Raw genomic sequence first — 13,241 nt, 5'->3', positions numbered from 1 at the left:
ACCACACCCAGTTCAAGACAAGCATCTAATGGTGCTAGCAAAAGGGTCTTCAAAGAACAGCAGTTTTCTCCTGTCATTTGAATCCACTTTCATCACCATTAGGATGAAGGATAGGTGAACAAACACCTTAAAAATTACATAGAGGGTCAGATCGTTGGATGTTTCTCTTTCTTTCACTTTATGGTAATAATAAGTTATATGTTTGGAATAGAGATATTACTGTATTTTTTCCTTATTTTAATTGGAAATGAGATCTATTTGAGAGTGGTTAACTACAAGGATTGAGATGAATGTACTCTTCCTGGAGAGCAACTTCAAAGTGCTCACCTATGTACCTAAAATGTGTTGTGATATCTAGTTTACAATTCCAGAAACTAAACTGAACATGTCTGACTCGGAATATGGGTTTAATCATCTGTAAACTAAGAAAAATAGGATGAGTAAACATTTATGAACATCCTCCCCAACCATAGCATCTCATTTGTGCAGCGAGAGTACTTCCAGACAGTTCCTAAGAGCAAGTGATTTACCCCCAAGAGGTTCATGATAGCTGACTGCTCTATTTATACCCATAGAAATATGAAATCACCTTCATGTAATGTAAATTAAAGGCCTTCTCAGAGAGAAGGCTATTTGGGAGGCCAAGTCGTAAACTTAACATGATGGGATGGACAAGAGTCTGTAAGGACAAGCAGCAATCCCAGGCTCAACTCATCCCTCAGATCCAAAGGGCAGTGTGCTATCTACATCACTGTCTTTATTTTGACTGACTTCTGTAACATGCAGAAATATTATAGGTTTCACAGATCTAACTTTTATAGTGCATTACAATGGTCTTCAATTATCACCACAGTGTTCGGACAGAAATGACCCAATCTTATCTGAACAGGGCGGCTCTGCAGAAACACCATGGCATAAAGCCTTACATTTGAATATCAGACAGGAGTGAATTTTGAAAACTATATCAAAATTTGGAATGAGAATTTGAATCTAGATGGGAAGCCAATGGGAAAGGGTAATAGAGTCATCAGTAGTGTCCAGAATGGAAACAGTCTGGAATCGGGGAAAACACAAACATAATGAAATTTATAGAATATGTAGAGGCTCAGCATTGTGATGTGTTCTTACAGTTCCACTATGACTTGACATGTTTGCCACCATAAAATGACCCTCTAGTCAAGCACGGGTACTCAGAATGGAAGAAGACAAGTTTCTACACTCAAAAGTATGTTGTCTTTTAAAATACTTAATAATAAACTGGTCACCTTAGAGTGCTGACTGCTTTCAACTGGACAATGCTGGATGAGTCTCAGATATTAGCTATGTGAACTTGCCCAGCCTTCTCTTTCCCACAGTGAGTCTTAGAAACTAGTTCTTCCTCAATGCAGCCATGACGCTGACCAAGAAAACCCTGTCTTCTGTGGTTCTTTGAAAAGGCTAGCACTAAGGGCATACTTGGATCTCCAATGGCTAATTGCAGGTCATAAACACAACATTCCAGAGGTGACAGGCCAAGTCTCCCTCGCAGGGAGGAATGCCAGAAATGCTGAGAGGTGATGTCATAGACAAGTCCTTTTGAGCCTCTCTTTAGTCAGTTATGCTCTTGTTTTTCATTCGATCCAATTTACATATCGTTGTTTATTCTTTACTGAAATTACTCTTAAACAATAACAATTTTCCTCAGATATTTGGGCCTTCATGTCAGACAATTCCATAAGCTTTCTTAGGGCTTTGGAGACTGTGGGTTAAAGGGCATCAAAGCAACGGCAGGAAGAGCATTTTTCAAGATGTGCCAGAATCACATGCTATGTGCAAATACCTGTTAGCAAAATCAGAACATTTCCTCTGATTCTAAAGCCAAAAGCAAGTAGAGCACAATACTCTGTCATCTCTCACTGTTTCCAGTAGAAATCACTTTACTCCCACATTTTACTAAAAGATTTATATCTTAAAAGTAAACCAATTTTTCACTTATGGTGATCATTACAGTGGAAATGTGTTGAAAAGTAAATATTACATATAATTTAATCTTATTTTTCTGAATATTAGTATAGTTAGGAAAGCCTAAGTAATTATTCCAGTACTCCATGAGAAAAGGCAGGTTGGAAAAGAATACAAGATAAGGGTCTTTACTTTCTGTTCCTGTGTGAGAATGAACAGGCTATAAGGAATTCTCATGAACTTAGTTACACAACACAAAATGTTCTATAGTTTTCAAGATGGCAAATCTGAAATGAATTCCATGATATTATGTTGTGGAACAATCTTTCTGCACATTGTGACGATGCATTGCTCTCATTGATTTAATAAAGAACTAAATGCCAATAGCTAGGCAGGAAGAGGTTAGGTGGCACTTTTGGACAGGAAGAGAGCTCATTGGTATGAAGAAGGGCAGAGACATTAGCCAGATGGAGAGGGAACAAGGAATTAAAGAGGACAGGTAAGTGACAGGAGTCAGGGGCAGCACATAGATTGGTAAAAACGGGTTAATATAAGTTGTAAGAGCTCATTAGGAGCAATTCTAATGTATTGTCTGAGATTTTATAATTAATAAGAAGTCCCCATGTGGTTATTTGTGAGTGGACTGGTGGGATAAAAAAAGTTTGTGTACAGGGTTAAATCAAGGATGCTTTATTCTGTAATTTCTATGACCACATACATTCCTCTCTTGATTTTCTTGCATCATTGTTAAAAAGATTCAAATATTTCATTCAGAACTAATAAACCTAATCTTTCCCTTTAAAGGTCTGTAATTTAGTCATATCTGCAAAGCCTCCTGTGACAGAAGATAATGCTCCTAAAGTCCAGAAATTCAGAAGCGTGAATTTCTAAGGATTCCTCTCTTCATGTTCTCAGTGGGTGCAGAATTCTGAAGTTCAGGTTTTGATCAGACTGACCCACAACTGAATGTCAGTAAACTTCTGTGAAGACTGCAAGGTAACCAGTCAATTCTATGTGCAAAAACTTCCTCAATATATCCTCTAGTCTCTGGACATATATCAAAGGCAACCCTGTTAAACCATAGGGAGAGTTATAGGAGCTTTAAATACATTAGAACCAAATCTGCCTTGGGCAATAAAAGGACCTAGTGATTTACTTATACGCTTTCATTAAGAGGTAGGAAAATGGAGGGAACCCCGACTCAGCCAAGAGTAATTCTTCATTAGAATGTCCAGAAATTTCAATGAGTCAAAGTACTATTTTGAGAATGTTAGATGTTTGGCAGGCATTTGGGAGAAAAAGTGGACAAGATGCTTACCTTAAATAACAAATCTTTCTTCCCATAACGGAGCTCCTTCAGTTGGGCTTGGATTTTTTTTGACTGCAAAAGCAGAGATATGCATTAGTGCTTATGCTAACTTTTATTTTCAATCTTGAAGATTTAAATTTTTCCAAACTGCACAGGAGTAAATGCTTTAGCTTAGTCAAGCAATAGCCTATAATTTGGATAATCAACAGAGAAGACTAAATTTAGCTTTGACATTACACACGTAGACATCTGAGTCAGGAAGCAAGATTTCAGTCTGTTTTTTTTTTTAAAAATCATATGTTTACAAAGGTGTTATTTAATAACTTTCTGTCTTCTACTCTACACACAAACATACAAAATACCTTTAATGAGGCATGATAAAAAATTCTAATTTTAAGTGGCAAAGGTAATGTGGGATTCCCCTCTGTATGCTGTGAAAACCATTGGTTAATAAAGAAACTGGCTTGGTCTGATAGAATAGAGTAGGGCTAAGCAGAGAAAAATTAAGGTGAATGTTTGGAGAAAGTCAGAGAGAAGCCATGTAGCCCAGCTGGAGGCAGACGGACAAAACCTTGCTGGGTAAGCCTCATGGTGATACACAGATTATTGGAGATGGGTTAATTTAAAATATGAGTTAGCCAGAGATACGCTTAAGCTATAGGCCAAAAGTATTGCAACTAACATTATTTCTGTGTGATTATTTCTGGAGTCAGGGCAGCCAGGAAACAAACATGAGACCTTCTACAACACAAAGGCATGTGTATGAATGCTGTTATCTTTGTTTTTACTGAATTGCTTTTTAAGATATGTGATAGGTAAGTATAATTTCATGGAAAGATTTAATCTACTGTATTTTCAACAGATACTAGCAAACAAACAGATAAAATGCCAGCAAAATTCCATTAGTCAAGTGATGTGGGAGTGTCATATATCAATCTGTTGATTTCATTGGTTAAGCAATAAAGAAACTGCTTGGCCCTCATAGGTTAAAACATAGTTGGGTGGAGTAAACAGAACAGAATGCTGGGAGGAAGAGGAAGTGAGCTCAGACTCAACAGCTCTGCTCTCTGGAGCAGAGACGCCATGCTCCCCTCTCCCGGGTAGACGTGATAGCTCTGCTCTCTGAAGCACATGCGATGAAGCTCTGACCCATAATGGACGTAGGCTAGAATCTTCCCGGTAAGTGCACGTAGCTGTGCTACACAGATGATTAGAAATGGGCTAAATTAATATGTGAGAATTATCCTAGAAGAGGCTAGATAGAAATGGGCCAAGCAGTGTTTAAAAGAATACAGTTTGTGTGTTGTTATTTTGGAGCATAAGCTAGCCAGGTGCCAGGGAGCTGGGGACACAGCCCCGCCGCTCCTATTACTACAGTCAAGGGTAAACAGGGATACAGAAGACCACACTTTATACCAGGATACTTATAAATATAAAAACGTTTAACAAACTCAGTTGTTCCCAGTGACAAACTGCTACATGCCTTTACCTGCATCCTCATAATTTATCTGTAATTTGGAAGAGGAGACTGTGTATTCTGAACCTTCTAAAAAAAGACACGGTTCTCAGTACTGTAATGGGATTACCTCAGCTCACTGTGTTCCACCTTTGAAATAATAGATCCTCTTACTTCACTGGGGAGAAATATTCACATGGACATATACATACATATATGTGCACATATACACATGGTAAAGCAAAGATACAAAACATAATGAATAGTAGGTGCTCCTTTTTTAAGCCCATATTTAAAGTAGGATAATGTGAAGAAAAGCATGCCGTATGATCTGAAATTACATGAGAATTCCTGAAGGAGTCCAGGACAGGTCTACTTATGAACTCATAGCAATGTGATAGCACCCACCAAGCCTTTCAATAACAAGCCAGACCAGATTCTAGGATGGAGAGGAGAATTAGTGTTCCTCAGGGATGAACCCCCAGATACCAACTGGTCAGCCTTAGAAACATATACACTCAGGAAACACTAAACAGACCCAATGGATTGTATTTATATATTTGATGTGCATATGTAACAGTAAGGATAAAAATAGGCTGTGAATTTGAGACAAAGCATGGATTAGGATTATGGGAAGAATAAAAGACAGGAGAGGGGGGTAATGATATAATTATATTTTAATTAAAACATTTCTTTAAAAAAGGATTTGGCAACAAAGCCAAATATTTGATTTTCTTGTTTTGTTTTTATTTTCAAAGCATCCTGTGCCTAACCCAAAGTTATTCTGTTTTTCTAATAGGGGCAGCTAAATGTCCTAAGCTCATGATCAGAAGACTGAAGCTTACTAGTGAGAACATGGCAACCTCTGGTACTTACTTTTTTGCTGGAATTAATGCTTCCTGTAACTATTTGACTACAAACTCTCCCAATTTTCCACACTAATGATAACCAATTCAGAGCCTTGTCTCACACTAAGTTTATCTGTATGGCAATTCTGATTTACATGGCTATCATCACTTAGGCCACTCACTTTACTAAACAGTCCTGTTCCACCTGGTCTTCAGGACACTTAACAAAGCCAAAGAGTCTCCCAGGGAAAGTCTTTCTCTCAATAGAGTTGACAAGTTTGTGGGGGAAGCTGCTGATCACTGCAGCTCATAGTAAGCATTCATGTGACCCATCCAGTGCCATCTCCAGTCCTGATAATTAGTGCTGGAGTTTCTCAGGAGAGGTCAAGGACTAATGTCAACTATTTCTGATATCTGCTTATAATCTATTTGCATAGACGGTGTGCCTTAGGATCTAAACTTTTCATTATAACAACAAATATTTAAAGCAACAATAGGTAGTGTTTTTAGTATATAAAATTAGAATTAAATTGAGATTTTATTTCATATTTTTTATTGTGGTGTGTGTATGTAGTGTATATGTGTGTAGTGAACACATCATGGTAGATTCATAATAGATTTCTTGGCCTTTGTTATCATGAAGATATGAATTCTTTCTACTCCCATGTCATCTATATTTCACAGTCCAGACTAATTATCAGCAAAATCCTTTCTTAGGTTTTTACAAAGATTTTTAAGAAACAATACATCTGAAGTAATATATCTATTGTGAAATGTGTGCTAATTTGAAAACATATAACATGCTGTCTTAGCTTGTCAGCAATATTTTGATAAATTAAAACTATCAAAAGGGATAAGCCTCTAAAAATGATAGAGCATTTGTAATCTCAGTGATTTTATTTTTACTATATTGCTAATTGTAAGTGCAATTCCAAATATCAGGTCATGAAGATCATGAAGGTCATGGAGTGTCTGCATGTGCATGAACTAATTAAAGCTGAGATAATGACAATGGTAGCTAGGAGAAACAATGAGGGGGATGTAGGCAGCCATGACAGAACATTTTAGCTCCTCAGTCTCATTTAGGAGATAATTGTCTAATCTGAGATTCTTTCCTACACATTTATATTCAAATAACTTTCCCTTTATGAAAAAATAATGGTAGCTATGGCAGATGGTGTTGGGTTTGCAGTTTTTAATGTTTGTAGTATAACTGTTTTCTCTGGATTGAAACATTAGCTCTGGGAGGAGGCAGGCTCTGAAGACTCGGGAAGCTAATTATCGTTCACTATGCCCAGGAACTTAGAAGACTCCTGGCAGTGTCGAGCAAGGTCATAGAAACAGTGGTGATTTCGGGGTAGTGGGGAATCTCTAACTCGCTAAGTTGTCTTTTGTCGTGCAGCAAAGCCAGAGAGATAGATGCAGCTTTCATGAGCTATTGCCCATGCTGTGGTGAGGATTCCGGAGATGCAGCTGCCTCTATTCATTCTTCTTCTAGTTCCCTATGTGCAGTGAATACATATTTGTTCATGTCTCCCCAGGAAAAGCAACATTACATGGTCTTCTATGCCAAATCACAGTGTGTTTTGTTCCTGTGTGGGTACAGAGCCGAGAGCCCGGGGCCAAGATGATGAGCTGTTTTCAGCTAGTCTCCAGCACAAAAGATTGCTATTTTGTTTTAAGAAATAATGATGAATCAAATAATAAAATTTTGTGCATATTATTCTAAAATACTATTTTGACAGTATAAACATTACCTTTTTAATCCAGAATACTGAACTTTGATATTATTCTATAAATATTTCACAAGATATGGCAAAATGAATAAATTATATGAACTTAACTGCATTTTAACCATTAAGGAAATAACATAAAGAACACAGCTATGAACAAATGGGATTTAATTTTCACTGAGCTGAGGGAAATTAGGAACATTCTTGAATGAAGAGGATAAACTATAAATGGAGGAACTCTTTAATTATCTAAACACCAGTCATACTTTTAGTGCCCTTTCTCTCCTGTACTTGAGTTTTGTGGGGATCTGATAACATGTTCAATGTAACTGTTATACAGATATTTCCCCTTCTCTGTTGTTGGTTCTTGAGATAGACTCTTAAGTGTCTCAGTTCTCCCTCAAAGAATCAGTGTTGTAGGCGAGAGTGACCTTGAACTCTTGATCTTCCTGCCCTATAGTCCAGGTGCTGGTATTCAAAACACCACTCTATTTCACAGTATTCAAAACTATCCCAATGCTCATTTATCCTGTTTCAACAATCTCAATAATATGGACAAGGTTATGCTGATTTCTGTCCAAACTGAGCAAAATGCGATGAAATGAAGCCCTTCTTTGTGTCAGATCTACAAAAGAACCAGTTCTATTTTCCTTTTTATAGAGAATCAACACTTACTTTCTATGTCTTAAAGCTTTCCATCCATTGTGTATGTATTTATGTATATATGTATGCATGTATATATACACACACATATGGATGGATATATACATATATCATCCGTATGTATATATATGCTAAATCACAGCATATTTCATTCAAATATATATATTGAAGTAATATATCTATTATATATATTTATATATATGAAACTTAGTCTCCAAATGATCATATCACATGCAAGCTTGAGGTATAGAGTTCTTGATAATGGCTTTGTCTTAGAATATATTTTGAGCTCTCATCTTGCCTAAACATGTGACCTTGTTCTTACAAGCAGGAGAGTAAGGGAAATTGTGTTTTTCCTAACTCCCTTTTTCCACCTATAGAAAGGTGGTGGGAAAGGCATTTGTAACATAAGGGATGTGAAGTGTTTTCATAGTTAGGCAATGATGGACCTGTTTGTGCAGCTCTCAGTCTCCCTTCCGGACCCCTTGGGGAGGACTCAACTTTCAAACTGTAAAGTCATTGTTCTCCTCTTAAGCTTCATTCCATCCCATTTTTCATAGACATCAGGTCTTCCTGAAATGGAAATGCTTCTTTGTCTATTCCTTATAATTTATGTGATTTTCAGTGGGTGACTTTTCTTCATGTATGCTATCTAAGTATCCCTGGGATATAGGGGCTCGTGTCTCTTCTCTTTAAACTTCACTTACTTATAAACTTCACTGTTACTTAATTATTAATATATAATATTTTATGAGAAATCTATGAGTAATATATGAGAAAATTTAGTTGCACAGAAAATAGAACAAGCAGGTCGGTTTACCTGGTAAACTAATATAATCCCAGGGACTTGCCTGGTGGCATATAAATGTCACAAAGCTTAAGAAAAATACAGTGAACATCTGATAATTTCCTACTGGGAAGAATTGGTTCATACAATGAGACAGGTCTTAGAAATTCATTTTATGAACATGGCATTGGGTACATTTTTATTTTTTCATTTGTGTAATGTTGGAATAACTAGATACATACAAAACTAAAACTAAAATGTATTTTATTTTGCATCCAGTATTTCATTTGTGTTAGGGGAAAAACCATTAGTTCTTTAGATTACACAAGATTTAATTCAATAATAATTTTAACCAGGTGCCCTTGTTAAAGGTCATATTTACTCACCTCTTCTGCATGCATCCCACACAGCTTGCTTCCAGACAACAATTTGTTCTTCAAGCTTTTATTCTGAGGAAGGAAAGAGAATTTTACACAAAAGGTGGTAAGTTATTAAGAACTTCCTCATTTAATTCAGCCATATCACTCTGTTTGTCTCACAGATTAAAGTTACATATTATCTAAAGACTTTATTACTCATTCTAAAACCATTTTCAGCTAAAATTATTAATTATTATTAAGATATTTACTCAAAACAAAAATCTTTGGGTAATGGAATGACTCTATAGGTAAAGGTCCTTGCCACCAAGATGACCTGAGATTGATCCCAAGGACCTACATGATAGAAGGAGAGAATGGACTCCCAAAAGTGATCTTATGATTGCCACAGGTATGCCATGACACATGCAGACAAACACACATACATACACACACACACACACCGTACACACACACACACCATATACATACACACACAGACACATAGGCACAAACACACACACATATTTATACACACACACTGTAAGACCCTCACCACTTATTCTCAAAGGGGTGAGAAGAAATTTCCTAGCAGAATATTTTCCGAAGAAGATAGTGGCCTTCCCCCCTCCTACCTGAGAAATTATGCCTCGCCACCTGGTATAGTCTGATAAAGATGGCCTTGCTCTAAGAACAAAGAATTAAGTGACACAGTAAGATGAGACAGAGCAAAAGACCCATGACAAAGCAGCTTCAAAAGGCCTCTTTGTAGTTACACCTTTAAAAGACTAACTCTGCAAAGGAAACACTTCTCCACTCTCTACCTTGCTACAACAGGGTGTTGGAGACAGGGGTTCTGAACTAGTTCATATTATGCTAAATAAACCTTGCTTATTACAGTCTGGGCCTCTCTGTGGGTCGTAATCTGGGCACAACACACACACCCTACACATACACACAGAACACACAAACACACACATACTGTACACACACACACACACAATGCACACACACATACATACTGCAAGACGCACACACACTGCACAGACATGCACGCAAACACACACATACACACACACCATACACACACACCGCATAGACAGACACAGATACACACACATATGTACTGCAAGTCACACACACACTGCACAGACATGCACACAAACACACACATACACACATATACACCGCATAGACAGACACAGATACACACACATATGTACTGCAAGTCACACACACACTGCACAGACATGCACACAAACACACACACACACACACACCATACACACACACCGCATAGACAGACACAGATACACACATATACATACTGCAATTCACACACACACTGCACAGACATGCACACAAACACACACATACATACATATACACCGCATAGACAGACACAGATACACACACATATGTACTGCAAGTCACACACACACTGCACAGACATGCACACAAACACACACACACACACACACACCATACACACACACCGCATAGACAGACACAGATACACACATATACATACTGCAATTCACACACACACTGCACAGACATGCACACAAACACACACATACATACACCTCATAGACAGACACAGATACACACACATACATATACCCACATAGTACACACACACTGCACAGACACACACAAACACACACATCCACACATGGTGGGCACGCATATAAATGTAAAGAAAAAAATTAACATACAAAAATCTACATTGATTTTTTTCTCACTTATGTTTCTTCACTGTTAGTGTAGTTTTACAAGCTAAACTTGGCCCCACGTGAGCACTCCATATGACCTTCTGCAAGCATCTCTCTCATGGCACCTACACAAAGGGCACCTTATTGTCTATTACAATACAGCCACATCTCAAAGAACATCTCATTTTCCCCTGAAGACTAGTTTCAGAATCTTATAACTTACGGATAAGTGTTATACTTAAAAGTTCTTTCATGTTTAAAAGCCAGTTCTGATACAAGCCTCAGAAGCGAGTGACCTGTTAACCTTATAAATCTAACATTTGCAAAGGCTGGGAGGTGAGCATTTGTTTCTCTAAGTCTTCCTGACTTAGAAAAATCAGAGGTGTGTGTGCCATAGACTGTGATGGAGACTGAGCACAGGGGCTGGGGCATACTTCACTACTAAAATACAGGCCTCACAAATATTCATTTCCTTCTGAAAAGTATAGAGAAATCCAAATGAAAATGAAGTATTTAATCTCCATCCTTAAATTTTAATCTTTTTGCCTCTCCTTTGAGACTCCATTTGACAGTTCATCAACGAGCCAGTTTCAATCCCTCTCTACTTTCTCACTGTATTTTTGGCATGCTCAGAAGAAATTCCAAAAAATAAGACAAGAGTTTCATTCTTTTCTATTGAAAAAAAGATGAAGAACTATAGGCACAGCAGCTATCAAGACAGAGAGAGGCTGACACTTCCACACCAGTTTTTATTCTTTCTTAATGAGGCTTGCTGCTATGGTTCCTCATTCAGACAGCTTCATAGACCAGTTGCCCTAGTATGTAAATTGCCACTGTGCACCTCATGTCTACACTTGTTTCCATCTCTGTTAGTGTCCATGAAATTTTCTGCACATGGTGAAAGCAACCCTCATTCCAACTTTGTTTTTTTGCACCAAAAGGCAAAGAGAGAGAGAGGCAGAGAGAAGGGGGGGGGCAGGTGTGACTATAAGGTAATCTTTTTATTAAACTTTTTTAATAGAATTTATTTTGGTCCTGGAGCAAATTTAGAAAACAGGAAGATAAAAAGGAAATATGGCAAGATAAGAGGATAGGAAGGCAACAGAGAGGGAGATAACAGAGTACAAGTAATGTGGTCTTAGAAATGGGAAAATCAGAGCTTTAATTAGGGGGAGGGAGGTAAACAAAAAAGAGGAAGGCAATGTGGTAAAAATAACAGTAAAGATGTCTGAAAAGTTGCAAGGAACCATATTATTAACTATTTACCTAAAAAGCGACACAATAATGTAAGTCTGTGCAGAAATGTACATATATGGTTTAAATGAAATGTTCTCATCTGAGCTGACAATATTCTCTCCAACAGCCAAAGATCACCCCACAAAACCATCAACATGCTAGGACACAGAAGGTCTGTAGTTCCTTTCTCAAGCAGAAGCCCTGAACTAGATGTATCCTCCTTCCTGAAAAACTGCAGGCACAAGACAAAGCCTAGGGCAAAACAAGGCCCAAGGGGCACGGTTGCAGAATAAAGAACTCAGGTAACAGAGGTAAAGATATTGTTTGCAGGGAAGTGCAGAAAGAAAAGTTGAAGTGAGGAATGAAAACTCCTGTTTGGTCATTCTCTCCTTGCAAAGCTATTTCTAGCAGCTAGATAAGTATTAAGAGGAAAATAAAAATAATTGATTTTTGATGGCCAGAGAAGCATGCAGGTTAACTTCAGATTTCATTTCTCCCCTTGTTTCTTCCAATCCAATCCCCAGCCTCATCCCCAATTCTGAAGTGGAACACTTGCTGAGCTCCCCAACAATGCCCTACCTTCATTGGATCACACAAATCTTCCCCTTTTAACCACCCTTCCCCCCACCCATTGCTTTACACTATCCTCTAACTCAGACAGGCAATCCCTGGAAACACACAGGACATTCTGGACTGGGAAGCAGGCAGGCTGACTGCAGAGTCATGTCTTCCTCCATTTCTCCATGTTCAGTTAGCAATCTCATCCCAACAGTGTAATAAACCTTCTGCTGTGGTCTTTCCACTATCTGTCCCCATTCCCAGGGAACTAAGCAGATCCTGATGCTTTTCTCTCTCCAACTGATCCCCTTCAACAACCGCCCCCACCTGGAATCCATTCCTAAGTGTTAGCCCCTAATACCCAAAAACACATCTTTTACCTGGAACTCCCCACTCTACCAGAGATGTCAACAGAAACCGAGGGCCAAAACACCCATCTAACAAATACAAGCACCAGATTTTAGCACCTAGAATCACATCTTCAAAATCCTAAATGCCCGAGTAAACACATTTAATATCACCCAGTACAATGTATTCACTAGAGATCAGCAACCCACCACAGTAGATCCTGAGTATCCCAGCATCACTGAAGGAAATAAAAAAGATGTTAAAATAGTCTTTATAAATGTGATAGGGGTT

The 13,241-nt window shown here is 38.0% G+C and overlaps 1 protein-coding gene across 4 annotated transcripts in view; it reads right to left on the bottom strand.

The window, feature by feature from the left end:
- Positions 1 to 13,241, bottom strand: part of Luzp2 (leucine zipper protein 2) — a 404,363-nt gene that overhangs the window by 79,839 nt on the left and 311,283 nt on the right. For all 4 annotated transcript variants that reach the window (XM_041655646.1, XM_041655656.1, XM_041655677.1 and 1 more), the window contains 2 exons: positions 9,124 to 9,186; positions 3,260 to 3,322 (listed from right to left, as the gene is read on the bottom strand). In XM_041655646.1, coding sequence (XP_041511580.1) covers positions 3,260 to 3,322; positions 9,124 to 9,186 — 126 coding nt within the window. The remainder of the gene's footprint in view (positions 1 to 3,259; positions 3,323 to 9,123; positions 9,187 to 13,241) is intronic.

This window comes from Microtus oregoni, unplaced genomic scaffold, assembly GCF_018167655.1.
Source record: "Microtus oregoni isolate MIOR12 unplaced genomic scaffold, Mior012 000000F_ref0000247, whole genome shotgun sequence".
NCBI classification, from domain to species: Eukaryota; Metazoa; Chordata; class Mammalia; order Rodentia; family Cricetidae; genus Microtus; species Microtus oregoni.
Note: the sequence above shows the minus strand (reverse complement) of the source record. Positions and strands in the feature narration are given on the sequence as shown.